The sequence below is a fragment of the Quercus robur genome, chromosome 7, assembly GCF_932294415.1.
Source record: "Quercus robur chromosome 7, dhQueRobu3.1, whole genome shotgun sequence".
In the NCBI taxonomy this organism is placed as follows: domain Eukaryota; kingdom Viridiplantae; phylum Streptophyta; class Magnoliopsida; order Fagales; family Fagaceae; genus Quercus; species Quercus robur.
Genome location: NC_065540.1, coordinates 24,725,212 through 24,743,373, shown reverse-complemented (window position 1 = coordinate 24,743,373; position 18,162 = coordinate 24,725,212). Strand labels below are relative to the sequence as shown.

The window sequence follows — 18,162 nt, the reverse complement described above, 5'->3', positions numbered from 1 at the left end:
CCAAAACCGTCTGACCCGTGGGTCAGCTTACAGTCATTGTATCTTACGTCTTAATCCTATTAAAGGCATATTCAACATTGCATTCTATACTCACACATACACTAGCATACATCGAATTATACAACATGACATTAATCATCCCAAAACCCTAACATACATCTATCATCATAAACCCTAGCATGTTCCTATTACATCCAAGGCAGCAAACAAATCATGGCAGCAAGTATACATGGCAGAAACACAAACATGGCAAGATCCAAATAAACATGTGATTGCATCATGAACAAATCATCTAAGCAAACATGTTCATACTCATCATCAAACATATACCCAAGGTATGTTAATGTAAATGCATGACTTACCTTACTTACCTTACTACATCTCAACACCTATGCATCAATGGATGGCCATGTAAATGCATGTTCATGGCATTAAAGTAAGAAATAAAAAGAAACTCTAATCTGGCATGTTAAAGGCAAACAAGTAATTAAACAAAGGAATAAAGAGTCAAGAACATAAAAAACAGGACAAAATAGAGGCATATTATATAAGAGAAACAAAGAAACAGAAGCAGAAAACTCGAATTAGGGTTTCTGGCCTTGAGTACATGTGCACATACATAGGGCCTATGTACGCAACCCAGTTGTATGCGTACGCATACTTCATGTATGCATGTGCATGCAATAAGCATGCATACGCATACAGTAAGCATGCGTACACATACATGCCCCTAAACCCTAACCCAAAAACTCAGAAACACATAAAATAGAGCAGGATTTAAAACAATAAATCTAACAACCTAGCATGTCTTAAAACATGAAAACTACATAAAAGTAAAACTAAACAAGCAAATTAGAACATAAACAAAGCAAGAAAGCAACATTAAAAACAAGATTAAAGCATAAATGAAATAAGAGTTTAGAACTCAATACCTCAAAACAAAAACTCCTAGGTTTTATTTTGACTGTTTCTCTCAGTTAAATCTATTCACAATCAAATAAGGAAGTGATTAGTAATCTTAAAACTTAAAGATCAAGGCCAGAAAAGACCCCAATCGAAAAATATTGACTTAAGGATGTTTTGTGAAAAACTGCCTCTTTGATTCACTATTTCTAGTAAATCTTGTGTTTTCCCTTGGGATTTTCTCTATATTTTTTGAAAAGCTATCATGTATGGCTTTATATAGTCGAAAAATAGGGGTATAGTTGAAAAATAGGGGTTTGAAATAGCTCCCAAATAATGTGGGATTCATTTCAAACCTCAACTTTAATGCAGAAAACTTGTCTTTCATAGCTCTCTGGAACCCTAGTTGTGTACGCAAACTCGTGTATGCGTACGCATACATCAAACCTGCGTATACATACATGTGTATGCGTACACATCCCTAGGGTTTCCATGGCCTTTAATTTCAAAAAATAGCTTTATTTATTCATAAAAGAGTTATATTTTTCATTTTAATATTTCTCGAGTCAATTTAAAATCTGATTAGGCCCTAAACCAAACTTGGGTCTTAGAATTTCAACATCATTAGGAAATGGGAGCTTAAGTCGTAAAGGGTACAAGATGCAGTATCTATACTCCCAAATACCATAAAGATTACCCGACCATATCCAATGAACCCTAAATTTACCAAAATATCCCCAAAACATTCCAAACAATGTGAGACTCCAAAATTTCCCCAATTCTTTCAAAATCACATACTAATCCTAAAGCTTACCAAAATTATTACTCAACCTCAGAACATAAACACAATTTTAACCCTGAAAATCACAAAATCTCATGATTTGTCCAAATTTTGCCAAAATTACAAAACTAGCATGTCAAGTGGATCCAAATGCACCAAAGAAGCCATATTGTATCGCACATGATTATTTCCCCCCCTCTCTCTCCTCGTTGTTACTTACTTTTGTATCAATTTCACACACCCATCAAAACCCTGCGTTATTAGCCTCATCTCTTTTTACATTTCTCGCTTAGATCGCTGACCGAAAAAGGATAACCATCCATGCCGAGTCGACTCGGACCCATCCCAGCTCAGGACATCGCCACCTCGTCCCCTGACTCGGTAATGAGTCTCAGTTGATCATCGAGTTCGATCCTTACTGACCCAGGTGTTCAATTTTCTTCTTCAAGTTTCAATTTTTTCTCTGTAATTTCTTGTAGACCCCTAAATCGTTATCCAAAAAGTGTTAGTACAACACCCAATATGGCGAAGTCACCTTTTTTGTTGACCTACGCCTAGTTTAAACTCCCATTTATGCGTTACTTCGATGTCTGGTTATGTGAATTTTGTGTTGAATTTTAGGGTTTTTAGTTTGGGTTTCTTCAATTTTGTAACCAAATATAGTGTTTTTGATATTGGGTTTGTTCAATTTTTGTAATTAAGTTTTGGTTTTGTGTCGAATTTGTTGTGTTGCGAAAAAAATAATAATTTGGGGCTTTGTTGTTAGGGTTTTTTGATCTGGGCTTGTTGAATTTGGGATAAAGCAAGTGTTTTTTAATCTGGGTTTGTTCAATTTGTGATGGGTGAGGAGACATCTGATACTATGAACCTTGACTTGAACCTGGGTCCTGTTCCCGAGCCACCATCAGACTCGGTATCAAATGAATTTGTAAATTTGGATCATTTGATTGATCATCCTTCCCATAGTCTTAGGGAAGCTATTAGGTTTAGAGCTCGACAGCGATGGAGGAGATGGCGACAGATTCCAATTCCACCTGAAGCTCAGAACATATCAATGGAATTGAACGAATTGATGGTCAATTCTGGTGATACGAGTACATTGCAGACAGGTGAGGGTAGTGTTCCAGCTGAGGAAAGAATGAATGAGGTTCCCAAAACATGTGAAAATAACAATGGAGGTTTGGAGGACGAGACTTCAGTGAAAAATGATGATGTTGAAAAGGGTAGTGGCAATGATGGGAGCTTTTTCGATTGCAATATATGTTTGGACTTGTCTAGGGACCCTGTTGTGACTTGTTGTGGCCACTTGTTTTGTTGGCCTTGTCTCTACCGATGGTTGCATCTCCATTCAGATGCAGGGGAATGTCCAGTGTGTAAGGGAGAGGTGCAACACAAAACTGTGACCCCAATTTATGGTCGTGGGAACCCTGTTCGTGAGCCCGAGGAGGACTCAGGTCTGAAGATCCCTGGTAGGCCCCAGGGACACAGGGTTGAGAGTTTGAGGCAATCAATTCAGAGAACTCCGTATACTTTCCCTGTGGAGGAGATGATCCGTCGCCTTGGAACTAGGTTTGATTTGACTAGGGACTTTATACCGCCACAGGAGCCTGACAGTACACGCGAAACAGTAGAGAGAACTAATTCCTTGTTGAATCGGATTCTGAATTCTCGTGCACGGAGAGAGCAAAATCAAGTGGCTTCCCCTGATGATGTTGTGGATTTAACAAGCGACGTGAGTAGCCCTGAGACAGGAGAAAATCGCCGGCTGCAGGCCCTTTATCTTCGAAGGACACAAGCTCATAGAACAACACTTTCTTCTCTTTCATCTGCATTGAGTTCTGCTGAAAGGTTTGTTGAGTCATATTTTCGCAACCATCCTGGAGGTAGAAGTCAAGAGCCACCTCAACCAGTTGATGATAGAGATTCATTCTCAAGTATTGCTGCTGTTATAAATTCGGAAAGTCAGGTGGACACTGCTATGGAAATAGATTCTATGGTGTCCCTTTCAACATCATCTTCCCGAAGAAGGAATGATGCTTCAAGGAGTTCAGATGTAGACAGTGGAGATTCTCGTGCACCTAGAAGAAGAAGGCTGAATTAAAAAGGGTTTCCTCAGTCCTAATATTTAAATATCCTGCTGCCACTCCGAGAAGATACTTTAACAGCTGTGCAAATGCTCCTTGCCTTATTATTGCTTTCGCTCTACAATGTATTCACCTTGCTACTATCCCGTCAACTATCATGAGGTGATCATAAAACTCTGCAGCTTTTGCTGCTTAAAATGTCTTGCTTGAAATATTATCTTTCTCCTTCAAGGTGTATGCTTTCATTTTGTATGGCTAATCAAGTTTGTAGTGGAACAAGTAGGCTGCTTCATTAGTTTCTCCTGTACATAACCTTGCAAGCTCCATATGTCCAACTATATTTGCTTTAAGTTTCCTATGATAACAATAACCAAACCTTATTTCTAAAATTTTGGAATTGGGCAAGAATCCTCAACAAATTTTCGATCATTCTATGTTACCAAAGTCATAGTCAATGTTATTTCTTTAATTGTCTTTAATTGATGGTATGTCCCTTTTTAGTTGTTAGTATCTTTATTTATTTATTTATTATTATTTTTTTTTTTTTTTGGTCATCTGCTGCATTTTTTTGTTCTTTCAACTTGAACCAACTTACCTTCTCACCGTATATTAATCAGTCTCCTATGAACTTGAATCTTAATTTTATTTTAAAAAAGATATAGCTCTTCTTCCACAAAGATTTATTTATAGGAAAAACTTGTCTTATAATCGATATTAATATTGGATAAATAGGCATGCTTGCTTGCTGGATTGTTGTCTCAGTTAGGTTTTATTTTTTTCCTCCTAATATTGGTTTTAGTTTTCCCTTCTGGTTTAGGATTTGAGTGGAAGGAAATGCCCAAAAATTGGTATGTGATAAATCTTTTTTTCTTTTTTTTTTGGTTGCTAAAAAACCGAGCTTCATTATGCGATTATATTTTGTATGAACTATAGGCTCCTTAGGTTTTGGGTTGTCAAATGACTCAAATCTGGATGGCTTTCATAGTAATCTATAATCTAATTTTTTTGTGAGTGAAATGATAAATATATTGCAGGAAACAACCAAATCAGCATGGAAACTAGGGTCCAATACTGAAACTAAAAAAAAACACGCACACACACTAATCACGCCTGTCATGAAAGACTCGGGTTGTAAAATCCCATTTTGCCAAATTGTGGGCTGTACTGTTTTGCAGTTATGAACCCAGTTGAATCGGAACATAAACTCAGGGTTGCTACTTGCTATATTGACCAGACCCCTTTTCTCTTCAATTATCTGCTAAATTCCCAGCTAATGGCCTTTTGAGAACCTTCAACAGCCTCCAAAACATCGTTTAAGTATCACCCTCTACTCTGACCTGAAGAAATTTTTGTTCTAAAGCCACTTTTTCAACTCTCGTTTTCCTGATAATTCGATGATTACAATGGGGAGATATTTTCATATGCGCCATCTCTCTCACTGACATGTGGGTCTCTAAAAGGGCGCATATGAAAATTTCTCCCAACACAGAAGATACCTTCCTTACAATTGGAGAGGAAGAACTTGAACTCCTCAACTCTCTTAAGCTTAACAACTTTGCCGCTATTGCTAAACTAGCAAGAATTTAGATATCCTTACCAATTTACATACCCCCTTCACTCTTCCTAGCCACAGTGACCATATAAGCCTTAGCTCTAACCCATGAAATTTACTTTCAACCCACTTCTTCCTTACATCAATTTGATTAAAAATGACTGCATTTCTTATCTTCAAATAACACCAAATGTAACTACACCCGTTAACAAAAACTCCTCTCGCTCCATGGCAATACTAGTGAGTTGTTTTGGAAGATCAAATATAGCATGACCAGATTTGATCTTGGATTCTCTAAAGAATTAGTAATCAATCACAGTAGGTCATGTCAACACATGAAAAAAGTTGTAAAAATTATAGTCCTAGATTTATTGATAACTTAACGGATGATAAAGGTACATTTCGATATAGATCTTTAAAAATAATAATAATAAAATAAATAAATAAAAAAGAAGAGAGAGACAGAGAGGGCAAATGTCTACATTAATTAGATGGCATTTACAATAACTTACCAAAACTTTGAAAATTTCCGGTTTAACCCACCCAACTTCCTATTCCTAATGTAATAACTCTCCGAGCACCAAATGATCAAAGTTGGCATTTTTGGAAAGTAGGCAGCGTAAGCTTTCCAAATGATCAGAGTTTTGGAAGGCATTCAACCATGTGCACAAGCATTGGACCATGAAACAAACAGGAAAAAATTGCAGAAGTGGGAAGCTACAACTGCCACTGCCATGGAGATCAAAAAAACAAGCCTACTTAGTATGCACCTACGCCTTTTTAGGCTCTATTTAAAGAGTAGAGTAGTCCTCTCAACTTGAAAATAAGGAAAAAATTACCTCCAAAACACCTCTATAATGTTCTAATCCCTCCAGAAAAATTACCAAAACATAATCACTCGGCTCCATAGTCCTAAGTCCATCCATTAGGTAAGTTCTAATCTCATCCTTATTTTCTATTTTTCTTGCTTTCCTTCTCTTAATTACATAAATAATGTCATGCTTTGTGAGTTAAACGAAATGATGTTTAGAACTAAACTTCATCTTTGATGTACCTCCGATAAATCCTTATAGTTGTCGGTAGGCCAAAAGACTAGGAAGTAGATTGTTCTAATCCTGGCTTGGTTCCTCATACTCAAACTTACACATGCTATAAAAATAGCATCTAAAATATAGTTTTTTTTTTTTTTTTTTCAAGACTTAAATTGATTATTGAGCTGAAAAATAAAATTTGAACTTAAGGGAAAATTGGTGCCTAACTCTGGCAACTTGGATCGGGTTGATAATCTACTTGGCCCTAACATAGACTCAAACTGAGAATTAAATCTGTTTAACATGACACAACCCAATTTGAGGTTAACGACTACAATCTCACAAGTCCATTTCCAACTAGGAAAATTAAATTCCAATATATAACAGCTTGTGGAGAAAGAAATGTTTCCCCCCCCAACCCCCACCACACCCCCCCCCCCCCCCCCCCCCCAGTTTATTAGGAAAGAAATGGCTGAAACGTTACTCATTAGAAAGACCGTTATCAATGGCTATAGTAGACAACAACGAGGTGACATGTTTGTATTTGTTAAGCATGGTTTAGATCTTGTCTAGTTGAGTAAGTTGGGCTGCATTGGATTTGACTCTCCAAGGAGTTTCCATTCCAAGTTTTTATTTTTTCCTTGGAGAGAAGAGACCATAACGGATACCCACCTTGAGTTTTAATACTACTATTTCTATTCATATTTGGATTGAAAATTGATCCTTGATTTAAACTTAGATCAGATGTGCATTGTTCATGAGAAGTGAGCTTGAACAATTGCATACACAGTGGTTTTATAAACCGAACTGTTCAATAAACCAAAAAAGAAAGAAGTTCAAGGTTTTTAAGGTTAAATCAAAATTCAATCGAGGTCAAGCCCTTATAATGTCATAATTAATTTAAGAATTAACTAAAATGCAAATAAATGAATTAAATGTGTAAATATATATATATATATATATATATTACCTTAAAAAATATCTAAAGTAATTTAAAACCTTTAAGATAAATTTTCATAATTTTTATAAAGTGAATAGAAATTAATAAAGTATAAACAAGTTTAAAAAAATTAGTAATCTTTCAAACAACTTTCAGATGAACAATCGCATACACAAAAACTCGTGAGCAATCACATACACATACACTACTGAATGCGATTTTGCTTGGGAGGATAATATTTTTCCTCAACATTTTAACAACAATTTCACAACAAATCTTAGGTGACAAGCTATTATTAGTGGATAAAAAAGTAATATTAGTAGTATGTCTAAATTAGAGCCAATAACATCTTATTACTTAGGATTTATTCTGAAAATATTGTAGACATAGCATTATTCTTATTTATATTAAACCCAAATTCTTGAGATTTTCCAGTTAGGGTGTTCAAAATACTTCTTTAGGATAAACAAAACAGATTAGTTTTGTAAGGACCAGATTTGAAATCCTAGCCCAAGGTATAAATGGACTTAGACCCAAAAAGTCCAAAACAATGAATTTGTAGAGAATGGGTTGGAAAACTGGGTTCTAATGGATTAGACTAACTAGAAAATAGATTTAAAGGACAAGAAGATGTAGATGAACAGGTTTATAATGAAGAAAATCGTCATCAGCAAAGTCCGAGAAGATCTGTTCTTATGTATTTCTTTCAGGTTTGATTACAAAGTTAGTTCTAGATGCTACAGTAATTTCCTCTCTCTTTTTCGATCCCTTCATCTCGTTGCCTCCTTCTTCTTTTATACTGTCTTTCCTTTTCGTCTCCACCTTCCATGTGCATGCCAGACAGTCGATGTTGATACTTGTCCCATCAGCACTCCTCATAAGTCCTTATGTAATAGCTGTAAGGCTAAAATTAGCTGTAAGGCTAAAATCCACTGTTCAAGCATCACCTCCACATTAATGCGGCCAGAGAGTTAGCTGCAGTGTATTTAATGCGGAGGCAGCAACTTTCTCCTAAGATATTTTTAGGACTTCTCCCAGTCTAATCTCATTGCAATACATATTTGCACCAACGGAACTTCTTGGAACGTTACCTGGGACGATTGATAACCCCTTCGAACCTCGACATTGGTTAGCCGAGGATGTGCTTATCCTCGACCCACCCCTTGAACTGTTACGACCAAGACTGATCTCTCTACTTATTATCGCAGTCTCTTCTGACAAAGATATCCCTTCCCCAGACAAACCCTCATCCTCGGATTGGGCCACAAGCCCAATATATAAACAAATAAAGAACTTCTGGGCCCAATATCCCTACAATAGCCCTTCGGGATTCTTCTTTTTGGCTCCTCGGCAAGAAAAAAGGATTTCGATGCCACCTTAGTCAGCCCATGCCTATCATGCATCACTCCTGCCTACGCAAACGCCTTTTTAACTGCCCAAGACACGTTCCTAACGCTTCTGCTTACGAGACACGCTCCTCATTAAATTTTGACGGCCTTATGTCCCCCACGTTCTACGATGCGATGAAAATCAAACGACTGAGAACTCTGCTGGGACTTGGGCAGGAACTTTCCCGCTCTGTAGCTCTCTCTTTGATATAAATACCTCTCAAATCAACTTCTCCTCTCACTTTAGCATTCAAACCGTTCCAGCGCATATACCTTGAACTTGCTCACCCTTCTAACTCACTTGAGCCCTTTACAAATACCAAAGGCCTGTCCAAGGACCCTTTTATTCTTTTTGTAAGTCTTCTTGAACTTTTACTCTTTATTTTTCTATACGTTCTTCTTCTCTTTGCGTTCTTTCCTCTTCATCCCCACTTCCCTTTCTCAATCTTCTTAGTTTCTCCCTTCCTTTCCAAAAAATGGGTAGATTCAAGTGTTTGGTATAGTCTAAGGAGGGAATGGAGAACTTTAGGGCCCGGTATGGGATCCCTCCTGGGTAGGTATGAGGTACTGTAAGGAAGGGCAGTGGTTTGAAGATAGGCGGGAGGGAGAAGTGGTAATCCCAATGATCGCTTTCATAGAAGGGGGGATGAGAATCCCTATGGGCACGGTCACTAGGGATTACCTTAAAGCCCACAGGTTAGCTCCCACCCAGTGTGCTCCCAACATGTTTAGGATCCTAGGTTATATCGACGTCCTAAATGAGAGAATGGGTTTAGGCCTTAACTATCACGATGTAAACTGGATTTACAACCTCCACCACCTAACCAGACAAGGGTACTATCTGAAATCTAGGTACCCTAAGGTTATGCACATCCAATGCCTTCTCGACTCTAATAAAGGCTTGAAAAGGATTTTTTGATCCTATCAGGGGAGTGGCACGATGGCCTCCCTTATCCGATGACGGAAGGGAAACCAGGTGGGGTTCTAGGTCTACATTTTCAATTTTAAAGTTATATCCTTCTCTTTTTCCTTAACTCTTGTTTACCTAAATATTTCCTTTGATTTGCACTTTTCTAATGAATGATTCTTCTGTCCTTGTTGATGACTTCGCAGACCTACACTCTGTTGCGCCCAACTTCAACCTGGTAAACCGAGCAAGTTTGGACAAGATCTTGAAAGCTGAGATCTTCATCCACACAAACGGACAATTCAGAGCAGCTCATTTGATTTTGGACTACATTTCGATCTCCAAAAGCTTTTTGGCGCCTAAGTGTGTCATCAAAGCTAGAGATCCTCAGCTGCAACGAATCAGCGTAGCAGCCCTAAGTTTTTTACTCTCCGACCCTATTCCAGAAGGCACACAAGCTGCTGATCCTATTCCTGAGGGCATATCGAAGGTAGCCTCACCACCACCACAAGCCACTAGAGTAGCCACTTCTTCCTATCTTGCCAGCACCAAAGAGGAAGAAATAGTTGACGTACCTGACTCCGAGGATGAATTTGAGACTTCAACCGAGCTTGGTCCCCATAAACTTCAACTTTTGATCTCGGCCCTCCATTCAGTCCATTAATAGATGAGATGGGGATCCAGCGCAAGCAGAGGTCCAATCTCAAGGACTTACTGGAGTCCCTATCGAGGAAAGATGCACTGAGGAAGGTTGCACCTGCCTTACCCCTCCAGCTTGAACCTGCTGGATTAAAAAGGATGAGGGAGCCTAAAGGCAAGGAGATGATGGACACTGGAAAAACCCATCCCTCCTAAGAGGACAAGGCCCAGAGAACGGCCAAGCAAATTAAAATAGGGCAAAAAGGGGCTGAAAGGAGGAGTGAGCCTTAAGATGTGCCCCCAGCTTGGCTTCCTGCCCCAATGCTGGACGGGGCACCTCTATTAGCCACCGCCTCTATTAGAGAGTTCTAGGGGGGAATCGCCGGCTACGTGGTCGATGCGGGTGGAGCAGGCTTTGCTGCTCCCCAAGGATATGGCCGAGCTACAGTCAATAAGGAGGTATGAGGTCTTCCTCAACCTCAAGAGGTATCTCGCTATGGTATGTCTTCTACTTGACCCCTTCTTCTTCTCTTTCTCCTTCATTTCTTTAATTGGTTTACTTACTTTCCTTTTCTAAACCCCCTCTTCTTTCTTTAGCAGGTTGTTCAAGCCTCCTTTCGAGCAAAGGAGATTACCAACTATTGCCACCAGCAGATGAAGGAGGAGGAGGGAAGGCGTAACTCCACCGTGAAGGCCTTCAATGTGGCCAAGTAGAGCAATAAAAAGCTCAAGAAACAACTGCTAGAAGAACAGAGAGAAAGAAAAAGTGCAGCAGCAGCTCTTGATAGTGCTGAAAAACAGGTCGAGAGCCAGAAGGTGCTCCTTCGCAACACCGAGGATCAGCTGACTGCCTCCAAAACTCAAATCGTCACGCTTAAGAATAAATTGGAGGAGGCAGAGAAGGAGAAGGTCCAAGCAGAAAGGGCTCGGGATCAAGCCGAGCAGGATGGGTACGACGCCAGAGTGGCAGAGACCGAAGAAGCCCTCAAGGCTGAGGTCCTAGGGTATGTAGGAATTACTGCTCCCAGACGTAGTATGAAGCTCTCATCCAGGCCGGGGTTGAGGCTTCATCTGCACATAGGAAGGCAGAGAACGTCTACTACCCCCCTGCCATCCGGCGGTCTGTTCCCTCTTTTTCGAGGATTGATGTCGAGCCCGAGGTGACAAAGGTGAGCAAGGACAGCACAACCAACGTTACAGCCTCCTCTGTCAACCTCTTCAAGGAGGCTAAGAAGCCCGGGGCTACCGAAAAAGAAAAGAACTCCAATCAAGTGGTGGCCCCTGATGCTCTTAAGCCCCCAACTACCTCCCAGGACCCTCCTATAGAAAAAGAAGCATCTAAAACAATGGAGATTGTCCTGGCTTCTCTGCCTCTACCTGCCAAGTCTGATCCTGCGAGCAAAGGCCCTGAGGCCTCAGAAGATGCATCTGCTCAGCCCATTAGAGGCCTTCTAAAGGAAAAACTTATCATAAAAAAGTAAAATGAGTGTAGTTTTTCTTTTTCGTTTTGTCTGTTTCTTTTTCTTCTTTTTCTTTTACTCGCAAATTTTGTTTTAATTCCTAAAGTTTGTAAGGAAGTTGCTTATTTTGTACTCTATCTGCCTTGCTTGAAGGCTTTGATTAATGAAAGTTGTGTATATTTTCTTTATTTCTATGATTCTTATATTGGTGTTGATATAACTTCTATCTTATCTAACACTTAATAAAGGTAACAATGGGGTAAAACCCTCCTTACTAATCTATGTAAGTAACAAACAAGTTACCCTATCTCATATGATCAGTTGTAAAATAAGTTAAAATCTACTAAGTCCATTACCTCAGCAGGGCATAACTTTAACTTTTAAGAACATACATAGTGATATAATCTGTGTACTGGTTTAAACCTACTCTGCTCTTTACTTATTGATAAGTCTAAAGGAGCAAAGGGATAATGAACTCTTAAACAAATACTGGTAAGTCTGTAAATGCTTTAAGTGATGCTCATGAATATCCAAGTGAGTTTGTTGCCACCATAAAGATCTTTGTTGTTTAGAGAAGTTGATCACATTTGACATTCTGGTAATTAATAAGAGATACTTGTTTTACCTTAAGTATGTGGGATGAACTGAGGCTTTGTCTGGACATTTGTCTAAAATGATAGAAAGTATTGGTGATTGAAGGACACTGATTTATCCAAAGCATGTGATCCGAGGAGCTAGGCATAGTTAAGGTTCTCTTTAATACTTAGAACAGTGACTAAGAGATATCAATTTACCCAAGGTATGTGGTCCAAGGAGCCAGGCATGACCAAGGTTCTGTTTGATACTTAGTTAGATGCCAAGGAGTATTAATTTTCTCAAGGTATGTGGTCCAAGGAGCCAGGCATGACCAAGGGTCTGTTTAATACCTAGAACGGTGATTAAGAGATATTAATTTACCCAATGTATGTGGTCAAAGGAGCCAGGCATGACTAAGGTTCTGTTTGATACTTAGTTAGATGTCAAGGAGTATTAATTTTCCCCAAGGTATGTGGTCCGAAGAGCCAGGCATGACCAATGGTCTATTTAATACTTAGAACAGTGATTAAAAGATATCAATTTACCCAAGGTATGTGTTCCAAGGAGCCAGGCATGACCAAGGTTCTGTTTGATACTTAGTTAGATGTCAAGGAGTATTAATTTTCCCAAGGTATGTGGTCCGAGGAGCCAAGCATGACCAAGGGTCTGTTTAATACTATGTGGTCCGAGGAGCCAAGCATAACCAAGTTTCTGTGTGATACTTAGTTAAATGTCAAGGAGTATTAATTTTCCCAAGATATGTGGTTCGAGGAGCCAAGCATGACCAAAGTTCTGTTTAATACTAAGATTGATAGTAGAACGCATGACATACAATATGGTAGACCCAAATGTGGTGAAGAAAGCTTTTATTAATAATAGTACCTTCTCAGGTTATTTACATTCCAGGGGCGTGGTATAGCCTTTTTCTCTAGATCCTCAAGATAAAATGCCCCTATTCCGACCACAGATGTGATACGATATGGCCCTTCCCAGTTGGGTCCCAATTTTCCTCATACTGGGTTCTTTGCAATGCCTAAAACCTTTCTTAAAACCAACTCTCCAACTATCAATGGTCTTAGCTTTACGTTGGCATGATACCCCTGCTTGAGCTTGTGTTAATAGTAGGCCAATTGGACCATGGCATTCTCCCTTTGTTCTTCAATTAAGTCTAAACTCTTCTCTAACAGCCCATCGTTGTTGCTCGGAGTGAAAGAACTCGTTTTCAGCGTGGGGAATCCAGTCTCCAGAGGAATGACAACCTTGGCCCCATAAATCATTGAGAAGGGTGTCTCTCCAGTTGGTTTGCAAGGAGTAGTCCGGTAAGTCTAAAGGACGTGTGGTAGCTCTTCCACCCATTTCCCCTTCGCGTCGTCCAATCTCTTTTTAAGTCCACTCACTATGACCTTATTGATAGCCTCAACCTATCTATTCCCTTGTGGATAGGCTGGAGTAGAATACCTGTTCTTTATTCCCAGATCGCAGCAATATCTCCTAAAGGCTTTACTATCAAACTGAAGTCCATTGTCCAAGATGAGTGTATGTGGGATTCCAAACCGAGTGACGATATTTTTCCAAATGAATCTTTTTGCATCTACATCCCTGATATTTGCTAGTGGTTCAGTTTCAACCCACTTGGTGAAATAATCTGTGCCGACCAATAAATATCTCCTATTTCCTGCTACCTTGGGGAAAGGCAAGGAGCTGGACAGTGGATTGAGAACTCCACCAGGTTTACGAATGTTTGGTGCAAATTTTTGGCATTGGTCGCACTTCTTCACATATTCTTGTGCTTCTTTCTGCATATTTAGCCACCAATAACCTTGTGTGAGGGCCCTGTGAGATAAAGATTTGTCCCCCGTGTGACTTTCACAAATCCCTTCATGTAATTCTTCCAAGAGTAGCTCAACTGCTTCAGGGTGTACACATAGCAGGTATGGGCCAAAGAAGGATCTTTTATACAACTTTTGGTCCTCGGACAGCCAAAACTGAGGAGTTTTTCTCCGTATCTTGTGGGTCTCGGACTTACTCTCAGGCAGGACATCTTCCTTAAGGAGTAGCACAATAGGGTCCATCCAGCTAGGCCCCACCCTTATTTGATGAACATGAACCACATTCCTTTCTGCTTCGGAGGGTTTGCACAAGTCCTACACAAGGATTACCCGAGGTAAGCTCTGTGCCGAGGAGGTTGCCAGTGTGGCGAAGGAGTCCACATGTGCATTTCTACTTCTAGGCATTTCTATTTCTAGGAATTTGTGATAAAATAAAAGACTCAAATTCAAACTGTAAGTGTCTAACCTAACTCAAATATTCCTACATTCTAGGATCTCTTGCTTCCAGCTCTCCCTGGACTTGGCCTACAACCAGCCTTGAGTCAAAGAATATCTTCATTGCTTTTCCGCCCATTTTTTGGACCATGGTCATCCTTACAACAGAGCTTCGTACTCAGCCTCATTGTTTGTGGCCGAGAATCCCAGTCTTAAAGATTTCTCAATTGTGATCTTTTCCGGAGATACTAGAACTAGCCCCACCCCAGATCCTCTGTGGTTAGCTGCACCATCAACGTAGACCTTCTAGGACAAAGGCTCTTGCAAGGAGATTACACCAACCGATTTTCCATCCATGTTTTGCTCCTCTAATTTATCGTCTAATGGGATCTCAGTAAACTCAGCCACCAGGTTAGCGAGGACCTGACCCTTGACAAAGGTGCGAGGCATATATTTGATATCAAAGGCCCCTAGGATCGTCCCCCATTTTGCAATTCTCCCTGTATAGTCAGCATTCCGAAGTAGAGATTTGAGCGAAAGCTAAGTCAAGACAACAACCGTGTGTGATTGGAAATAATGGGGGAGCTTACACGTGCCGTGCACCACTACCAAAATGGCCTTCTCAAGTGGTAAGTATCAGACCTCGGCTTCATGTAGTGACTTGCTCACATAATAGACTGGCCTCTACACACCACTGTCAACCTGGATCAGCACCAAACTTATTGCATGGGAGGCTACTACAATGTAAGCAAATAGAACCTCGTCCACCTCGAGCCTGGACATAATGGGTGGCCGAGAAAGGTACTCTTTCAACTGCAGGAAAGCCAAAGCACACTCTCGGTCCATTCAAATCCCTTCCATTTGTTCAACAACTGAAAGAAAGGCCTACACCTGTCTGTTAACCGAGAGATGAATTGGTTTAGAGCAGCAGTCATCCCAGTTAGCCTCTAGACCTCTTTGGGATTCCGAGGTGGTTGCAAGTTGTTAATCGCCTTGATTTGGTCAGGGTTGACTTCAATTCCACGGTGAGTGACCATGTAGCCTAAGAACTTCCCTAATCTAACACCAAATGAACATTTGGAAGCATTAAGTTACAGCTTGTGCCTCCTCAAGATCTTAAAAATATTCCCGAGGTCAGTGACGTGCTCAGATTCTAATTTGTTCTTGACCACCATGTCATCTATATAGACCTTGACGTTTTTCCCTAACTGTGACTCAAACATCCTGGTCATCATCCTCTAGTAGGTAGCCCCTGCATTCTTTAAACCAAAAGACATTACCTTGTAATAGTAATTCCCAATAGGGGTGAGAAAAGTTGTCCTCTCTTGATCGTCCAAGGCTAAAGGTATCTAACGGTACCCTTGAAAAGCATCCAAAAAGCTCATCTGAGGATGGCCTACCGTTGCATCCACCAGCTAATCAATCCGAGGCATGGGGAAAGGGTCTTTTGGGTAGGCCTTGTTCAAATTCGTAAAATCTACACATACACGCCACTTCCCACTCTTCTTCTTTACCACCACTGTATTAGCCAGCCATTTAGGGTAGAACACTTCTCTAATAGCCCCGCCCCGCTTAAGTTTCATCACCTCATCTTTGACGGCGTTAGAATGATCCCTAAATGAGCACCGAGGTGGTTGCTTTCTGGGGACGACAAACGGGTTGATGTTCAAATGATCACGAATGAAGTTCGGATCCACCCCTAGAGCTTCGTAAGCATTCCAAGCGAATACGTCAATGTTCCTCTTGAGGAATTCCACCAACTCCTCTTCCTCTTGAGGTGGTAGCTGAGCTCCAACCTGAAAAAACTTCTCTGAATCACCACATACAGTAAATTTCTCTAAACCTTCACATTTGGCATCCTCGGCTGGCTCGTTCATGGTTAATATCGGAGACTTTGACTGTTATAAGCCACCCTCAACAAAAGCCGAGGCCTCAACTGCTGGCTTATGCGAAATCGCAGACACAAAGCATTGCCTAGCCATTGACTGATCCCCTATTAGCTCTTCAATCCGATCTCCGAGCGGATACTTCACTTTCTAATGCAGAGTTGAAGAAACAGCTCCTAGGGTATAGAGCCATGGTCTGGCCATCATGGCTGTGGAGGATGAGTATGCATCTACCACAATGAAGTCTATTTCCACCACCTCTGAGTTAGCCTGAACGGGCATTCTAATCTGGCCTCTCAGAATAACAACTTTCCCATCAAAGCTTACCAAAGGTGAATTATAAACTGTCAAATCCTCAGGGTTTAAGTTCAGCACCTTGTACAAGTCAAAGTACATGACTTCTACACAACTGCCTTGGTCTACCATTACTCTCTTAGCGTCATACCCCCTTATTCTGAGGGTAACTACCAAAGCGTCATCATTTGGTTGGATGGTTCCAATCTTGTCCTCATCTGAGAAACTCAACGGTGATCGGACCTCTATCCTAGCTCTCTTCGGCTTGGAGTGAGAGTCCTCGGGCGATAGCTTGGCTACAGACATTACCTTGGAAGGGTGAGAACCAGTTCTCCCAAGCGCAACAAAAATGACATTGATGGTACCTAGCGGGGGCCTTGAAGGAGTATTCCCCCGAGCCCCTAACCCTGATTGGTCCCCTTGTTCGTTGGGCCGGTACAAAAATTGTTGCAACTTCCCTTCCTTGACCAGTTGCTCCAGATGGTTCCACAGTGTTCTACAGTCCTCGGTGGTATGTCCCCTTTCTTGGTTGTATTGGTAGTGAAGGCTTTGGTTGCGCCTCAAAAGGCCTCCACTCACTCTGTTCAACCACTTAAAGTATGGCTCATTTTGTATCTTCTCCAAAACCTGATGTACCAGTTCTCTAAACACAACGTTAACCGCTTGAGGAGCTGTAGGCTCAGACTGCCCAGCAAAATCCCTCCGGGGTCTATTATTATAGTAGAGGTCTGACCTGAAATCCCTCTTTTCCTGAGGGATAACCTTGCCATTTCCCTTACCTTGCTGCTGGTCCTCTTCAACCCTCTTATACTTGTCAATTTGATCTATGAGCTGGCATACACTGGTAACAGGCTTCCCAGTCAAAGATTTCCATAACCCATGCTCGGTAGGTAGGTCGAACTTGAATGTGATGATGGCTACATCATCAAAATCACCATCAATCTCATTAAACATCTCCCAATATCTGTCCGAATATGTTTTCAGGGTTTCACATTCTCTCATGAACAAAGACAACAAGGAAGCTAAAGGTTGAGGAACCCTGCTGCACGTAATAAAACAGGATCCAAACGCCTGAGTGAGTTCCTTAAAGGAATCAATGGAACCTGCCCTCAGACCATCAAACCACCTCATTGCCACAAACCCCAAACTGGATGGGAAAACTTTGCACATCAAGACCTCGTTCTTGGAGTGTACAGCCATTCTTTGATTGAAGTGGCTGGCATGCTCCATAGGGTCTGTTCTACCATTGTACATAGTGAATGTGGGCTGCGTGAACCGCCGAGGAAGTCTCCCTCCCTAAATTTAATGCGTGAAAGGTGACTTGGAAATTTGGTTGAGTGCTTTACTCATAGCGTCGTTTCCTAGGCCTATCGAGGACGAATTTCTGTTTTTGCGTTCATAATGATAATCCTCATCATATGAGAAAGACTCGCTAGGAGAAGTCCTTGATCTGTGTC

General features: G+C 40.7%; 2 protein-coding genes and 1 long non-coding RNA gene across 3 annotated transcripts; 2 read left to right on the top strand and 1 right to left on the bottom strand.

Moving 5' to 3' along the window:
• Nucleotides 1-1,875: 1,875 nt before the first annotated feature.
• On the top strand, nucleotides 1,876-3,999 carry LOC126692886 (uncharacterized). The gene is made up of 2 exons (XM_050388688.1): nucleotides 1,876-2,111; nucleotides 2,451-3,999. The coding sequence occupies exon 2, from the start codon at nucleotides 2,523-2,525 to the stop codon at nucleotides 3,783-3,785; it is 1,263 nt and encodes a 420-aa protein (XP_050244645.1). The 5' UTR covers nucleotides 1,876-2,111; nucleotides 2,451-2,522; the 3' UTR covers nucleotides 3,786-3,999.
• A 5,349-nt stretch (nucleotides 4,000-9,348) lies between these two features.
• On the top strand, nucleotides 9,349-11,801 carry LOC126692885 (uncharacterized). Its single transcript, XR_007645124.1, has 3 exons — nucleotides 9,349-9,655; nucleotides 9,793-10,724; nucleotides 10,826-11,801. It is a non-coding gene; the product is annotated as an uncharacterized LOC126692885 (long non-coding RNA).
• A 4,760-nt stretch (nucleotides 11,802-16,561) lies between these two features.
• LOC126691205 (uncharacterized) lies at nucleotides 16,562-17,959 on the bottom strand. Its single transcript, XM_050386265.1, has one exon. The coding sequence runs from the start codon at nucleotides 17,957-17,959 to the stop codon at nucleotides 16,562-16,564; it is 1,398 nt and encodes a 465-aa protein (XP_050242222.1).
• Nucleotides 17,960-18,162: the final 203 nt, after the last annotated feature.